This window comes from Eubalaena glacialis, chromosome 10 (assembly GCF_028564815.1).
Source record: "Eubalaena glacialis isolate mEubGla1 chromosome 10, mEubGla1.1.hap2.+ XY, whole genome shotgun sequence".
Taxonomy (NCBI): domain Eukaryota; kingdom Metazoa; phylum Chordata; class Mammalia; order Artiodactyla; family Balaenidae; genus Eubalaena; species Eubalaena glacialis.
This window is the reverse complement of record NC_083725.1, coordinates 4,468,382-4,486,359: the sequence shown is the minus strand read 5'-3', so window position 1 is coordinate 4,486,359 and position 17,978 is coordinate 4,468,382. Positions and strand designations below refer to the sequence as shown.

General features: G+C 41.4%; 1 protein-coding gene across 3 annotated transcripts in view; it reads right to left on the bottom strand.

The window, feature by feature from the left end:
* Positions 1-17,978, bottom strand: part of PRDM10 (PR/SET domain 10) — a 125,048-nt gene that overhangs the window by 48,113 nt on the left and 58,957 nt on the right. For all 3 annotated transcript variants that reach the window (XM_061202300.1, XM_061202299.1, XM_061202301.1), the window contains exons 2-4: positions 6,302-6,483; positions 3,758-3,922; positions 1,433-1,492 (exon numbers count right to left, since the gene is read on the bottom strand). In XM_061202300.1, coding sequence (XP_061058283.1) covers positions 1,433-1,492; positions 3,758-3,922; positions 6,302-6,370 — 294 coding nt within the window. In that variant the 5' untranslated portion in view covers positions 6,371-6,483. The remainder of the gene's footprint in view (positions 1-1,432; positions 1,493-3,757; positions 3,923-6,301; positions 6,484-17,978) is intronic.

Below are 17,978 nucleotides of genomic sequence, written 5' to 3'. Positions count from 1 at the left end.
CCAGATAACAAATCTATTGGCACCTTGGTCTTGGACTTCCCAGCCTCCAGAACTGTGAGAAATAAGTTTCTGTTGTTTGTAAGCCACCCAGTGTATGGCACTCTGTTATAGCGGCCCAGATGGGCTAAGACAAGTTCTCATTCAAGATGGCAGACCCACAAAATTGTAGGTCACTACCAATCAGGAATAAATTCAACCACAACTGATATTAGGAAGACTCCTAATTCTCGCTAGATTTCATAAATAATATCAACACAATTACTGTTCATTTTCCAAATATTAAAATACAAGTTTCCAAATCACCTACTAAAAAATGTTAAAAGCAGAAAGTGCTTACTAACGAGAATTTACTTGATAATTACTCATGACACTCAGTGGTATAGCTAAATAACAGTCATACTAGCCAACATGAAAATAAAACTATTTGGATTCACATTCCCTTGAGGGTAAGACTGACAATATCTAGTTTCTGCACCTTCCTTATCACTTTTGCAACCTGGAGGAAAATAACGAAGAAGTCCCTCAAAGTCAAGTAGGATATATTAGAAATATAGATAAAAGGAAAGAAATGTTTTAAAAGAAAACCAAGAAGAATCTCAATTCTCTGAAAGTAGAATGAGGAAGGTTGCCACTAAATATATATGTAATTTAAGCAGGAATTTTTCCCTAATATTTAGAAATAGATTGTCATACTAAGTAAGTCCGAAAGAGAAAGACAAATATCACATGATATCACTTGTATGTGGAATCTAAAATATGATACAAATGAACTTATTTACAAAACAGAAACAGATACACGAACATAGAGAACAAACTTACGGTTACCAAAGGGGAAAGGAGGGGGAGAGATAAATTAGAAGTTTGGGATTAGCAGATACAAACTACTATATATAAAATAGATAAACAACAAGGTCCTACTGTATAGCACATGGAACTATATTCAATATCCTGTAATAAACCATAATGGAAAAGAATATGAAAAAAGAATATATATATTATATATTATATATATAACTGAATCACTTTGCTGTACACCAGAAACTAACACAACATTGTATATCAGCTATAATTCAATAATTTTAAAAAAAGACCAAGTACTAAAGTGTTTCCCAGTTTCCATAGACACTTTTGAAACTCAGGATTACTCTTTGGAACTTGAACCAATATCCAGTTGATATGCTTATTTTAATTTAATGCTTAAATTTCCCTGACAAATCATTTTTTTATTACCACGCTATTGCAATATATACCGGTTGGAGTGTGTTAGTGTCATGTTCTGCTTTGTTTTCATTAACGGACATTGAGAATATTCTAAACACATGAGAAATAGACACCCAGAGAATGCACAGTACAGAGGGTTGGGGGCATTCCAGGGAAAGGTAACTTCAGTATTATCCACAATCAACAAAAAGGCAAAAAAGCAACTCATTACCTGCTGAGCTGTAGCATCCTGTTGGACATAAGCTACCTGGCCTGGGTCTGTAAACAGCGTCTAAACAAACAACAACAAAAACTTATCAATAGATCGTTAGACAGCTCATCTACACAGGAAAAATTATACTACTGCTAAGCACCAATTCCTGAGAGAGTTAACTACCAAATAGCTAGTAATAATCTTTCATTAACAAAGAAGATAAAGATAGTAATCTTACATGTTGCTAAAGCCTTTCATTCAGAGGGCTCCAAAGAGATTGTAAAAGCTAACCATCTCTATTGGCTAACATACTTCATACTTCAGGAGTTTACTCTAAAGCAAAGCCTCTCCTGAGACTGAATGTCACAGTTAATTAAAAAGGCATGCCATGAACAAGGGGGCATGCATTCAACACGTAACACTCTATCACAGGGGTAGACTTGCAATTAAATGAAAATAGTTGGAGATACACCGGCAAATAGAAGAGTACTGTATACCCAAGGATTACAACTCTTTCAAACATAAATGCACACTCATTATCACAAGAGAAGTAGAAGGAAAATAAATTGAATTTAATGTTCCACAGATTCTTTTTTGGATAAAAGCCAGTAAAATCATAATTTTAAAAGTTCTGATTATAAACACATAATTTGGGTCATGGTGCAGCAAAGATAAATAGAGAAGGAAAACCTTCAAAATGATTTTAGCCAGGGTACCACAGAAAATCCCCAGTCCGGAAAAGTATTCTTTCCGAGAGACTTTAATTTGCCCGAGGCTTTAGCAAACCTATGGGCATAAGAACTAAGGTTAAGTGTTGATTCCAGAGAACTGTAAAAGCGAATTTCAGCCAGTGTCAGATTTCTTATATTTGACAATAAAAAAAATTATCATAATTCAGACATTTAGTAACACAGTAATGAACCAAAAGTTGGTCACAGGACATTCTTCACATAATCTACATGCACTTATTTTAATACAGCTAGGGGACTAAAACAAAGAAGGGACATTCCAAAAGTACCATCTGACTATTAGGCAATTTCATCTTTATGTAGATTTGAAAGGTATTTATTAGGTGGGTCCCATGTCTTCTTGGGAGTGATTTGAGTCTCTTGATTAAATATTGCATGAGGGCAAATTTTTATTACCAGGATCCTACTATAAACCATGGAACTGATTTCTCTTTTAATATGTTTAAAAGTGCTTTGTACACTGTAAAGTGCTAACAATACAAACTAACATTTTTTTTTTTAATATTTATTTATTTTGGCTGCGCTAGGTCTTAGTTGTGGCACACGGGATCTTTTTAGTTGCAGCACGCGGACTCTTAGTTGCGGCATGCATGCGGGATCTAGTTCCCTGACCAGGGATCGAACCCAGGCCCCCTGCATTGAGAGCGTGGAGTCTTACCCACTGGACCACCAGGGAAGTCCCATACAAACTAACATTTATATATTGGGGAATATTCGTGTCATGCATTTGGAAACTAATATTCAGAGTCACTGGCAAAAAAGTGAAAGTAGCTGTAATAGTACAGTTTTTACCTGCGCTTCTATTACAGTTCTACACATCAGTAAGTTATTAGTAAATAGCAGTTAATAAGCTAGTAGGATCCCTCGTTTAACTGAAATAATCTGCATGTTTTCACTGATCTGTCTTGATTAAGTTACCATGTTTGGCCTGGTTGTTGATACCTTAGGAAAAGTAAAAGCTGATAATCTTGTTAATAAAATCAATCAGGAACTTCCCTGGTGGTGCAATGGTTAAGAATCCACCTGCCAATGCAGGGGACACAGGTTCGAGCCCTGGTCCAGGAAGATCCCACATGCCGCAGAGCAACTAAGCCCATGCGCCACAACTACTGAGCCTGCGCTCTAGAGCCTGCGGGCCACAACTACTGAGCCCGCGAGCCACAACTACTGAAGCCCAAGCACCTAGAGCCCGTGCTCCACAGCAAGAGAAGCCACTGCAATGAGAAGCCCACGCACCACAACACAGAGTAGCCCTTGCTGGCTGCAACTAGAGAAAGCCCGGGCGCAGCAATGAAGACCCAACGCAGCCAAAAATAAATAAATCTATAATTTAAAAAAAAAATCAATATCAATAGTCAGTTGGGGAAAGAACTCATTTGAGGTTAGTGCTCTAACTCCTTATTACATTTAATTTAAATAAATAAACCATATCTTCCTCTGCCCAGGTGGTTATAAGCTCCTTGGGAGCATAAATCTTATATGAATATTTCCTGCATCACCAGCAAATAGCATAGTGACTGGCAGAGAGTAAACCTAAGTAATTGGTGAATTAACTGATTAACAAACAAACTATAAACCATCGTCCTTCACGTGCCTGCGCAGCTTCCACGGGATGGATGTAGACCAGCGTGTGCTCCGGACCATCCACTGACGCGTAAGAGGCACCATCTGCCGTGTACACCACCTGCTGTGGTGGACGGACCTGGTCATCGGTGTAGACAATCTGGGCCACAGTTCCAGCGTCTGGAACAAAATGCACCTGGGGCAAAAAAATAATAATAATAACCAGCAAGTATGTAGCAACCACCCTTGTGGAACAAAACCTGTCTCACAAAGACGCAGGACTGACGGAGAACATTACACGCTTGCATTTCTAAAAGATCCCCACTGAAAGGAGAACTCAACTGATACGCCTTCATCTATGCTGAGTTAGTGACTTGGCAACAGGATCCAAGGACCTTGTCACTGATTTATTGCTCAATATTAGGCAACTGATTTAAAGTTCCCTTTGCCTCGAATGTCCAATGCAGGTATCTCCTTCGGGGAGTACTGACAGGGTGGTTCACTGACCCTGGAAATGTGACAGAAGATGCCTGGCTGACAACATTACCGAACTACAAAATACAAATTATTCGTAATGTGAAAAAATATGTCAAGACTCAAAAGCCAATTGCTTTCAACACATCATAAGAATTCTACTTTATAACTAACAGTGACTTTTGGCAAACACATTAAAACAAGGTCACTTTCTTTCCTACAAATTCTTTCATACTCCAAGCCCGTTCTGGAGGCAAGTTGGTGAACGTTTGCTGACTCGGTGAACGTAACAGAACTCTTCCTTGCCAACTAGGTAAAAATACAAAAAATTCTAAGAAAGTACTTTTAAGGGGTTTTGGACAACTATTTCAGTTGTCACCAGGGGAAATAATTTTCTATCTACCAAGAACTAAAGCAGAAACTGGATTCTGTAAAGTGCTTTCCGAGTAGTCAGCTTTGGAGGTTCTTGAAGGCTGGCATACAGCCTAGCATCTGATATTGAAGGTACAAAGCAGATGGTCAAAGAACACATTTGGGAGAGAAATAGTTTATGTGCTGATATTGAAGTTAGACCCTCTTAGGTCAGATTCCTTACTCTTACACTGTCTTGGCTTTAGACCTAACTTTTTATTTCAGTTTTTTTCCAGTGGAGAATAGTAGATCCGGAAGATGACATAAGCTAATTCAATCCCCAGAAAGAAAACTAGAGACCCAATGCAGTCAAGCACCACATAAGTAAAACAAACCTCCACTTCTATACTAAGTGCTTAGTGCAGCTTCTACATAAATCTGCTTTGTCCATGAAGATACAGTTTGCATCCATACAAGACTTAGGCTTCTAAGATATTTGTGCAGTTTTAAGTGCTGCAAAATAATTTTGTGAGTTTAGATTTGTTCATTGACATCAAAATCTTGAACTAGTTTCAGTGCTTAAAAAAGAAAAAAAAAAAAATTTCCTTAGGAGTTAGCCAAACCCTTCAACACCCAGTACTCGGCTAAATCAGAATTCCTGGTTGGGAGAAGGAACACTGGGAGGAGGGGTGCAATAAAGGATGCTGAGCTCTGCCGTCTACCATCTGGTTACCCACAAATGTGGACCCTATTTATTAACGAACTACATTTTTGTTTATAAACAAAATACACCAAACTATATGGCTACATGAAAGTAGCCTTCCAAATAGTTTCCATGAGAACCAAAACAGCATTCTCAATTATTCTGCTGGAAGCATCTCTGGAACTTTTTTGCTCAGTATTCAAACTCAGACTTTCAAATCATACCAGATGATCAATTTTATGTATTGTAAATTTGTTATATTGCTTGAATTAAATAAAATGTGTATATTTAAAGGTTTCAATGTTAATTTTCTGATTTTGGTAATAATACTGTGGTTATATAATTTGACAAAAATTAAATTAAAATTACATATATATTATAATGCTTTAAAATGAAGTTTTATACTTTGGTCACATGTAAACACGGCTCCCTATGAGTGCTGACTCTTCTCAAAATTCAAATGCATACCAAAAATGCAGAGGTTCGCCTTTGCTAAGAATAGTCAAAAGAACGTGTAGCCGGTTAGGATAGCAATTTGAAAGGCAGAGATCACTCGTTACAGCAGCATCTGAATAAGCGACTAAGCTCCAGAGCTGTGGATTCAATGGGACAACTTTCAATTAGAGGTTTACATCCTGAATTTGAGAAGAAAAGGAAAAGCCACTCACTTTATAGGCATACCTTTGTACTTCATTACACATGAAGAAACAAAACCCTTTCCAGGATAACATAAAGAAAACCTCCAGTTTGAAGCTTTCGGCACCAATACCATGAAATAAAACAGAGCAGTGAAATGCATTATGACAATAAGATAGGGGAAAGGCAGAGAAGCCATGAGTGGTATGTAGCTCCTCAAAATCACAGCGACCCATGTTGCTGGAGCATCCAAAGTGCTGAAACGCTGCCCATTCCTTCTGCACCAGTTCTGCAAGTCAGCTTCCTCCCAACCACTCATCACTGTACAGGAGCTGCTATTTCTCTAGCTGTCAGCAAACTGTACCAACTAAAAAACTGCTGTCAAGGCCCAGCTGGAAGACCACTCTTCACCTGTGCGGCATTCTCCTCGTGCTCTGCAGCCGGAGGCCACACGTGTGAGCTTTCATCTTTGGAATCCATCCTTTCCTTGCTGGACAGCGTCCTGGGCACCTAGAGCAGCTCGGGGTGAAGGACAGTCATCTGCCTACCCCGCGAGTGTTCATCAAGGACAAAAAGGCCTCTCTGCAACGTGCCTGAAAAAAGAGAGAAAAGGACCCAAGACTTTAAATAAATGAATGCATTTTAATAAATTACAGTTTCAACCACAAAAAGGAAAAAAAAAAAGCTTTGTGAAAGATTACACATCTGGGCAAAAAGGTAAAAATGAAGAAATTATTTGGAATAATGATTCAATGTATTGCATACTTGCTCTGCTCTGGGCACAAGTTAGGTAGATGGAACCTTCATCACAAATGCTGACGGCAGTCCTCTTAGTTCTCCTGAGGAGGACGAGCCCCCAGATGCTAAATGCAGGCACGCGCTGGGTTCACACCGAGACTCGCTGCTGCTCGGCCAGCGCATCCCTCCCTTGCACACTTGTTTAAAATATTTTATTTATTTATTTATTTATTTATTTAGGTTGTGTCAGATCTTAGTTGCAGGCACACGGGATCTTCATTGAGGCATGCAGGATCTTTTCGTTGTGGCACACAGGCTCTTTGTTGCGGCACTCAGGCTTCTCACTAGCTGTGGAGTGCAGGTTTTCTCTTCTCTAGTTGTGGTGCGTGGGCTCTGTAGTTTGCGGCACTCGGGCTCTCTAGCTGAGGCGCGAGAGCTCGGTAGTTGTGGCGTGCGGGCCTAGTTGCCCCGAGGCGTGTGGGATCTTAGTTCCCCAACCAGGGATCGAACCCAAGTCCCCTGCATTGGAAGCCGATTCTTTCCCACTGGACCACCGGGGAAGTCCCTGCACACTTGTTTAGACACTGACTTCCTATACCACCAACTCAAAATGAACAGCAGAATAATAAAAGTCACAAAACGAGGAAAAAATGGCAGGCGGAGGGAGCTGAATTTTCTGGGCCACAATTTGGTGAATACAAATATAAATTTTGTTTCCCATTGGGTCCATACAGGGGTGATGAGTGAGCAAATCAAACACCAGCTAAACATCAATGTGCACAAAATCCACATCTCGAAACATTATTTTCCAAAATAGATGTTTTAATCAATCTTCCCTTCTGATGATGATAAAACAATGACATTTTAAAGGTCACATGAGATCTGCTGTTTAACAGGGCAGCCAGGCCCGATACACCTCCTCCCACCAGCCCATTAAGTAGCAGAATAGACAAGAAAGGCCAAACTGCTCAGAACACCATTCAACTAAAGGTAAGAAAGACCACCGCCCAGGGGCTGCGCTGGTGGTCCCGTGGTTAAGACTCTGCTTTTCAATGCAGGGGGCGTGGGTTCGATCCCTGGTCAGGGAATTAAGATCCCAGATGCCTCGGGGTGTGGCCAAAAAATTTAAAAAATAAATAAAAATGAATAAATTGCACATCTCTTTAAAAAAAAAAAAGAAGAAAGACCACTACCCAGAACCCAGCCGGAATTTTCTCCATTGTTAATGGAAATAAGCTGAGAAACATTCTTAGGCTACACATGCTCCAACCTCTGAACCAGAATAAGGCCCATAGAAGAAAGAAAAGAAACTGGAACACCCAATGTCAGGGCCTAAGTCTGGGATACAGAAAAGCCACGTCCAAACAGCCTGGGAGCCTGCTCGGCGGCAACGCTACCATCCTCACCCCCGCCCAAAGGCACCCCACCACACACACACTCGCCCTGCACACACCGGAGGGTCCTGGAAAAGATGCCCGTGTCGCCAACAGGTGACTGTATAAGCAAAGGGGCTGGGAGCACACTCTCTGGAGAAATAGAAATGTTCTCTATCCTGCATCTAGACTGGGGGGTGGTTACATGGGGAATTCATGTGTCAAAAGTCATCAGCCTATTCAATTAAAATGTGTGCATTTCACCATGTGTAAATTATACCCCATAAAGTTGTCTTTAAAAAAAAAAAGCATGCCTTCCTTATATAATGGTACTGTTTAAGCATACATAAAAAGATGGTCAGGGTGAGTTGCACAGTATGTGAATTATACCTCAACAAAACTTATATTTTTTTAAAAAGGAACAAAAATATTAAGAAACCTAGGAATAAATGTCACCAACAATATAAAGATCTATAGGAAGAAAATCACAAAATTGTACAAAAGGACATAAAAGGCTCAGTATTACAAAATCATAAAATGTTCCACATCAGAAGTGCTTTTTAAAATTTTTTTATTTTTTAATAATTTCAGACAGAAAAGCAGCATAAATAGTACAAAGAATTCCTGTACTTCTTCACTCAGGTTCCCCAAATGGTAACATTTTACCATGCTTACTTTATTATTCTCTCTCCCTCTCTCTCCCTCTCTCTCTTTTGTCTTTTTAACGTGAACTATTTGAGAGTAAGTTGCAGACACAAAGCCCCTTTACTACTAAGTTCTTAAGTGCCTGTTTCCTAAAAACAGGACATTTTCTCACATAACCACAGTACTATCACAATCAGGACGTTAACATGAAAACAGTACTATTACCTAATTTACAGACCACATTCAACTTCTGCCAATTGTCTGATTACCGTCCTTTGCAGAGAAGGAAACCCCTCTTTTTCTGGCCCAGGATCCAATCTGGCATCACACACGGTGCGTCCCGCGGACACGTCCCGTCTGTCCCCTCTGATCGGGAACAGTCCCCAGTCTTTCCTAGTTCTCCACAACCTTGACATTTTGGAAATGCACAGGCCATTTGTTTTTCAGAAGGTCCCTCAATGTGAGTTTGTCTGATGTCTCTTCACGGTTAGATTCAGGACATGTATTTTCAACAGGAATTAATACCACAGAAGAGATGTTGTGCTTTTCCCATACAGGAATTTGAGATTTTTTATTTTTTCAACTTAGTTTGTCAATTGCACAATCACTCAAGTGCACACGGGGAAGCAGCGAGGATCCAGGCAGGCTCACCCCTCACGCTCTGGAAACACACCAGCCCAGAGTGCCTTTCTTATTTGTTTTCATTTCTAGAAAGGTGCTTATTATTTCTCTCTACCTGGAATCCCTTATCCATTCTTCAGAATCAACCCATACCATCAATTTGTTAGCTATTCTTCCAAAGATATTTTATGCATATACAAGCAAAATTTCAACACCCCACGCCTCTGCAGCCACACACAGCAGCATGCTATTGATTCCATACAAAGCAGCATCTCTTTTAAACCTTATTTATTCCATATAATATCATACCCTTCACATTGTTCCATATCCATATAGCATATCCTCATTCTTTATTACAGCTGCATCATTTCATTATATGAATATATCATAATGTATTTAATCTTGTGTTGATAAACAGGTTATTTTTAATCTTTTGTGATGAATGCGTTTGGACATACAATGTGCTATATCTTGAATTCTTTTGAAGTCTCTGAGGGATAATTTGGAGTCAGTTACAGTGGCTGTATGACTGTAGAGTAACTATTAGTTTCTGAACTCCAGCACTGGGGCTGTCCTCTCCCTGTGCCTAGCGTGCGAGGGCCCAGGGGACACATCTGTGCAGAGGCAGAAGTCAGTACAAGAGGCAGAGTGGCTACGAGCCTGGGCTCTGGACCCGGATTTTGGTAGCAATTCTGTGACTTAACTGACCTCAGGCAAAGCAAGGACAGTCTCTAAATCCCTCTCCTTCTCTGTAAAATCGGGGTCATAAGGTTATTGACAGAACATGAAATAATGCACATAAAATGCTTAGTACAACGCCTGCTCCATGGTAAACACTCACATATTAGATTTTAAAAAAAGGTTCGATCATGTTGCATTTTTCTGTCTAAATGTCTGCCTCCCCATCTCAACTCGAAGTTCCTTCAGGTCAAGGAATATGAGTAACTCTAGATCTGTCGTGTGGCACGTCCTTGATCATTTGTACAGATCGGTTGCAGGGGGAAGAGAGAAGAAGACACCTGATCCCAATGGGGGTGTCCAGGGATGACTTCTCAGACAAGGTGAATCTTTAAGGATGAACAGGAACAAGAAAGAAGAGATGGGAAGGGACAGGATATTTACTCTAGATTGAAATACCTTTTTTCTAATCTTACCAAAATAAGGAAGTATACATTACATGACATAAAATACCAGAGACTGCAGAAAGCAAGGATAAAGGGGGAGAAAAAAAGAAAATAACTACTTGGCAGATGGGAGCAAAATAACAGAACAGTTCATCAACACATAGGAAAGCCTGCTAGTAAAATTTAGCAATACGGATGTGAAATACTGCCCACAGTGTCAGCTCCCAATAATTTTAGAATACTGTTAGCACATAAAGAAGCCCAAGATGGTGAAAACTCTTGGACTTCCCTGGTGGTCCAGTGGTTAAGAATCCGCCTGCCAATGCAGGGGACACGGGTTCGAGCAGTGGTCCAGGAAGATCCCACATGCTGCAGGGCAACTAAGCCCATGTGCCGCAACTACTGAGCCTGCGCTCTAGAGCACGTGACCCACAACTACTGAGCCTGCGTGCCACAACTACTGAAGCCCGCGTGCCTAGAGCCCATGCTCCGCAACAAGAGAAGCCACTGCGATGAGAAGCCCGCGCACTGCAACAAAGAGTAGCCCCCGCTAGCCACAACTAGAGAAAGCCCGCGGGCAGCAACGAAGACCCAGCACAGCCAAAAAAAAATTAAATTAAATTAAAAGGGCTTCCCTGGTGGCGCAGTGGTTAAGAGTCCGTCTGCCAATGCAGGGGACACGGGTTCAAGCCCTGGTCCGGGAAGATCCCACATGCCACGGAGCAACTAAGCCCGCGCACCACAACTGCTAAGCCTGCACTCTGGAGCCCACATGCCGCAACTACTGAAGCCCGCACGCCACAACTAGAGAAAGCCCACACACAGCAACAAAGACCCAATGCAGCCAAAAACAAAATAAATAAATAAATTTATTTTAAAAATACATTATAAAAAAATTAAACTAAAAAAAGATGGTGAAAATTCTTTAATTCAAAAAGTGTCTGGAATCTAAAGCAGTGATACAGAATACCCAGTTCTTGTTCTTTAAGATATATTGATACTTATAAGACCTATTGAGCTTCTGTAACTACTAAACTATTCAAAACAGTGTGACATTCTGCAATTATTTATTGTTTAATAAATTGTTCAAGAAAACTGAATTTTAGGTATGACTCCGCTACTAAGTAAGTCACTTTAAAATCCTCTAGCATCAGCTTCCTTATCTGTAAAACAAGAGTATAAAGTGGTTTCGAGCCTTAAGCTTAGATGGGAAGCAGCAGAGTATAGTAGAAAATCCACAGACTCTGAGTTGAGCATCCGGGCTTCCCCAGTGACTCAGCTGCTCAGTAGTTACATCCTTCGGCCAAATCACTTAAACTCCCTGAGCCTCGATATTATCCTATGTAAAATGGATATGATAATTACCTACTGGTGTTACAGTGAGGGTTACATGATATATGTAAAAATCCCAGGCACAGATCTAGCACATGGTAGTGCTCAAATGTGTCAACTTTCATATTTTACTGATGAGCTACAAGAGCTTCACAATTTTCAAAACATTTCATATTTTTAAATTTTATTTATAAATTTATTTATTTATTTTTGGCTGCGTTGGGTCTTCGTTGCTGGGCACGGGCTTTCTCTAGTTGCGGCGAGCGGGGGCTACTCTTTGTTGCGGTGCGCGGGCTTCTCATTGCGGTGGCTTCTCTTGTTGCGAAGCGCGAGTTCTAGGCACACGGGCTTCAGTAGTTGTGGCTCGCGGGCTCAGTAGCTGCGGCTCACGGGCTCTAGAGCGCAGGCTCAGTAGTTGTGGTGCACGGGCTTAGTTGCTCTGCAGCACATGGGATCATCCCAGAGCAGGGCTCGAACCCGTGTCCCCTGCATTGGCAGGCGGATTCTTAACCACTGTGCCACCAGGGAAGTCCTCATAGTTTTATAAACCTAGCAATTTATCAAATAACCAATGCCCTGTACCTGAACTTTCTTCATAGCAAGGCTTGTCATATTTGATTTCCTTTTTTATTACTACTTTTTTAACTGCACAATTTATAGAACCCTGTTGATCTTGATTTATAGGCGAGGCGGAAGGATGATTCCAGGAACTACCTTAGCGCTGTCCAGCAGGCAAGTGCTGACAGGCTCTGTGAGCTAGGGACAGACTTCCTCCACTCCTCTTCTTGACCTGAAAGAACCCGAGATCCACAAGCTGTACCTTGTCTAGAAAATGGCCACCTACCTTCCTTCTTCCACCCACTGTCTAAAATGTTAGAGACTTCATTTCCAGGAGGAGAAGCATTTCTATCCTCTCTAATGATTTTATTCAACAAATATTTATTAAATACTTATTAACAACAAATATTTATTAAATGTGCCAGATACTGTTCTAGGTCCTATATATATATATATATACATATATATTATATATATGTTACATATATAATATATATATATATGAATGAATGAATGAATAGTGTTATATAATTGAAAGTAGGAGCTTTAGCATCAGACAAATCTGGGTTCTATGCCCCCAAATCTACCACGTACTTACCAGGTGTGACGTTAGTAAGCCACAGACTGATCCTCAGTCTCATCGTTGGAAAATCCAAATTATCTGCTCGGCATGGCTGTAACAATGCACTTTTTCTCACCTGTTAACATTTCTGAATGAGGGGTCTATTTTACAACACTGGTGTCCCACAGTCGCTCTCACCCAGGTGGCAGGGAGGCTGTGGATGCACTGCCTGCTCGTGTGTGACCTTGCTCACAGCCCTTCATTAGTTCTGTCCTCGCTTCACTGAGTCATGTGTGTTGTCAGCACTAGACACCCTGAGTGTAACTGCCATTTTAAATGCAAAAAGATGACACTGTAATTTGGCATTAAAACTGAAAGGCATGGGAACAGAAGCTGGGCACAAATTTGATTAGGGAAGCAAATATCCATCACTGGAAAAATGACCTTGCCCAACAAACCTATGGGACTTGGGTATAAGAGACAGCGTCGTGAATGATGCTGTTCTGTGCAATGTTATTACTGAGATACGTGGAAAGACAGGCCTGCCACAGGCTGAATAAAAAAACACCACGATCAGAACTCCCAGAATGGGTACAAGCTGTTTGGAGGAGATTCCTGGTGACAGCAGCGTGCCCTCTTTTCAGAGATGCTGTGTCACCAGCACTCTTGATGGCACAGAAACATCGATGACCCTGAGCCAAAAGTGATTCTGAAGAGTCAGCCTCTGAAAGCGACAACATTTTAGGAATATCTTTAACAATTTATTTCACTTATATTTTCCCTTTTATGTATGCACGAGTGATGTGATAAAAATCTATGCCTAAATAACTCTAAAAGAGCTCTTTCAACAAGTATCTAATAAAAATTCTAAGTACCAAAAAGCACTTGAATCAGAGTTGAATTGGCAAGGCTTTTTCCTTTTGTAATGATACATAAAATAATTGTTGTTTCTTACCACCAACATCTTAGATTCAAGACAACATGATAGCATTTGGGATCACGTAGCATAATGATGAACATTCGAGAAATGGTAGCAATTCTTTTCATGCTTTGTGAACACCGAGCATAAAAGGTTGAGCAAGAGCTCTGCTCCCACGGAGCTCACAATCTAGTGGGAGGGATGGGCAGCTGGCTTCCCAGCTCACCGGGGACGCCTGCGTGGTAAGAAGGACAGTGAGGAAATGTGAGGGGGAGAAAGAAGGAAAGAGAAATGCCTGCCTTTCCAGCCGCTGCACTAATAAGGCTGGCCCGGAGCCAGACGATGGAGTGGCCCAGTGATCCAGCCTCCACATCGCCTGCCCTCCTCATAGTTCCCACCCCAGAGCCGTATCCCCTCACCATCCACCAGCCTGGTTCCCACCATCACCAGCCCTTTTGGGCTGAAAGAAGCCAATTCTCCAGAACCACTCAGGACTTGGAGTCGAGAAGCTCCCGTTTCATCACCTGCACGAAGAGGTGGAAGAAGAGGCCCAGATCCACCTTCAAAGGTAGATGTGCACCCGGGATGACAGGATGAACTACAAATACAATTTCACTTTAAAACGTTGTTATAGATAGTTGTTAAATTCCCCGGGACTATGGCACATTGTTGAACCTCAGAAACACTAAGAATGCAACAGAGGTTTCTGCACTGGTGAGGTGCCTTCCAGATGCATCATTCTTCACATGGAAAGAAGTGTGCCACAATCTAGACAGTACACTTGCAAATCAACTTTTCTGGCTCATTACAAACTAACCAGCAGAGACTGCTAACTCCTTCCCTGAAATCCTACACGACACACGCCATAGAAAGAAGTTAGAGGGAGGCTGATAGACTTGCAAAATGAATATAAAAACTGTGAGAAAGAAAGTGGAGGAGGTGGATTCGCAATCTAGGGAGGGAGCTGTGGGTGAGCTCAGAACAGAAGGGGACCAGCCAGCAGAGCGGGGGTGAGGAGGCAGATTTCCTTCTTGTTCTCTCCCTGAGCTCCTGCTGCCCAGCCTGCAACAACCGTCCCCGCAGTGCAGAAACTCAGCAGCCAGCCCAGCGCGGCCAGCAGTGGGGAGACCTCAGGGCACGTGAGAAGGCTGGACGGGGAAACAGACACCAAGGCCAGGAGGCCGGCCAGCCGCCTCCCCTCAGGCCTAGGGCAGCAGTGTGCACAGAGCAGAAGGTTCCCCCGGGGCAAACAGGCAATGGCTGGGCCCAGAGGCTCTCTGGCCTGATGTACAAGCAATTGCTTGTTTTTGTTTGCTTCACCTTTCACCTTTCTTGGAATGAACAGGTACAGCTATCTGGTGACTTTTGCTGACCCAAGTATAAAAAGAGCATCCTTCAGGAATACTCACATAGAAATCCGTCTCCATTTAAAGGAATGCTGCTTGAGCTTGCTTTAGGTTAGTTCCACTGGAATAGGAACGCAGCCACTGGAACCGCAGCTTGGATTTGCCGTACTTATATGAGAGCAGGCTTGGGAGTCAGACAGCCTGGCTTAAAATCACGGACCTGCCACGCTTAGCTTTTGACAATTGGTTTACTCTCTCTGTGCTTCAGTGTTCTCATCTGTAGGATAAAGAACTGGAGGATATTAGCTGTGTAATAGTAGGAAACAACCGTAACTAATGTACACAATACAAAAACACCTTTATGTCAAGAAACAGAAAGGATACCTTCTGAAGTCATATTTAAGATTAGATTCCATTTGGTAAGAGTGATTTCACTCTATGTAGAGAGGGGAAAAAAAAAATGTTCATTAAAGCACTAACTTATACAAAGGGAAAAGAAAGATTATGGGGAATCCAATTCTATGACACAGAATAACAGAATTGCAGAACTAGAAGAGAAATTCCAGGCCCATGGTTCTCAAATATGTTCACAAGACAGGACCACAGTGTTCTTTGCCGAGCACCATGAAACATTAACATATATATTTTTTACGTCACAAAACAATATTAGCTAACATTTGTATAGCACTTACTATGTGCCAGGCATGTTCTAAGTACTTTACATGTATTGATTCATTTAATCTTCACAATAACCCATGAAGCTGGTACATTATTGTCTCTACTTTATAGGTGAGGGACAGAGAAAGAGAGAGATTAAGTGATTTGCCCAGGGTAACAGAGCTGGTAAGAGCTATTATGTGGCAGAGCTGTGATGCCCAGAAGCCCAGGCATGTGGCTACTGAGCCCATGTGGTGGCCACCATTCCACCCTGCTTCTCGTTCCATAAACTAAGATTACTTGACCTGTGTTAAGATTCCAGCATAAATGGCTCCATTATATGAGCTATATAAAAATCACATCCAAGCTCATTTTATAATTTTTTTAAACTATCAGATTAAGCAAGACTAGGTATTCCCAAATTTTCCACTAACTTTTTTTGCTACTTGTTCATTTGTCACCTCCTAGTGCTGACTAAGGTGATTGGCAGTAATAGCAACAAAGAGTTAATGAAATTTCATGGGACAGAAACTCAAAATAAAGAAAATTCTATCCTTTATTTTTATTTAAATGAAAAAACACCTTGGTCTAGCTCTAGAACACTACTGTTTGGGGGGAGGGTACTTTGGGAACCACTCGTCTCGGGCAGCTTCCATTTTACAGAAGCTATCATCCAGCTCAGAGCTCTGGCTCTGGCACTGTGGCCATGGCATGCCCGAGGGAAGACAGTACTCAAAGGCCAAGCTCAGGACAGGATGTGCCACCGTGCGCCAGCACCAGTCTGAGAAGTATCACTCACCAACTCCTTCAGCTGATTTAATGTCACGACAGCCGACAAAGTTGTTTAAACCCATATCCTCATGATTCAGAAGACCTAACAGGACAGAATCACAACAAGCGCTCTGCTCTGCACAGCTGATCACCACTGCATGACTGAGGTGTTACAGTAAACGTGAGAGCTGTAAAATCAGACCAAGCAGACTGGAAATAAAGGGCTTCTACTACATCTAAGTGCCCATCAACAGAGGAATGGATAAAGAAGATGTGGTACATATATACAATGGAATATTACTCAGCCATAAAAAAAGAATTGAAATAATGCCATTTGCAGCAACATGGATGGACCTAGAGATTATCATACTAAGTGAAGTAAGTCAGACAGAGAAAGACAAATACCATATGATATCACTCATATGTGGAATCTAAAATATGACACAAATGAACTTATCTACGAAACAGAAACAGACTCATGGACTAGAGAACAGACTTGTGGTTACCAAGGGGGAGGGGGGTGGGAAAGGGATGGAGTGGGAGTTTGGGATTAGCAGATGCAAACTATTATATAGAGAATGGCTAAACAACAAGGTCCTACTGTATAGCACAGGGAACTATATTCAATATCTTATAATAACCTATAATGGAAAAAATATGAAAAAGACTAGATCCATATATGCATGATTGAATCACTTTGCTGTACACCAGAAACTAATACAACATTGTAAATCAACCATACTTCAGTTAATTAATTAATTAATTAAATGTGGAAAAAAAGGCTTCCACAATGTTCACTCATTTAGAATGGCAAGCTGAGATTTTACATTTCATTGATTTCTGGAAGAAATAGTTTTGGAACTCAGAAGGGAAAAAAAGCTGAACGGGAACTGGTAGAGGAAGTAACAATGGACAAATAACAAACGTATACAGATTTCAACACAAATTCCCCATTCTTGCTGAAAAGGGGAAGCCCAAAGAATCCATCCCACAGTTTCTCAATTTTAAAAATTCACAACAAATTAGTATTTCCATTGAGAAAAAATGAAAATGAGAAGTGAAAACTACCAGCAACACCCTCTCCTTGCCCAGCAAGGTGCCCCACGCCCCGGCAGACACTGTTCATTCGAGCTTCACCCCAGCCGGGGGCCAGGGGGAGGGCTAGCGCAGGACCAGCCTACAGTTCACAAAGGACGAAGTGACCACAGACAGGGTGATGACTCACCCACAGTCCTGGGTCTGGTCGGCCTGAGGTTCCTCCGTTTGTCAGAGCCCAATTTCATCTTAAGGGGCTACTATGACGCCAGCTAAAGAGCTCCTGGAAACCTACACGTGAGGGCGGAGTAGTAGGACTAAAATATCATTTTTTAATTCCACGAGGAAATAAAATAAGCACAATTCCAGTGAAGGGAAGTACACCTAAGGAACTAAAAGCTTCTGAG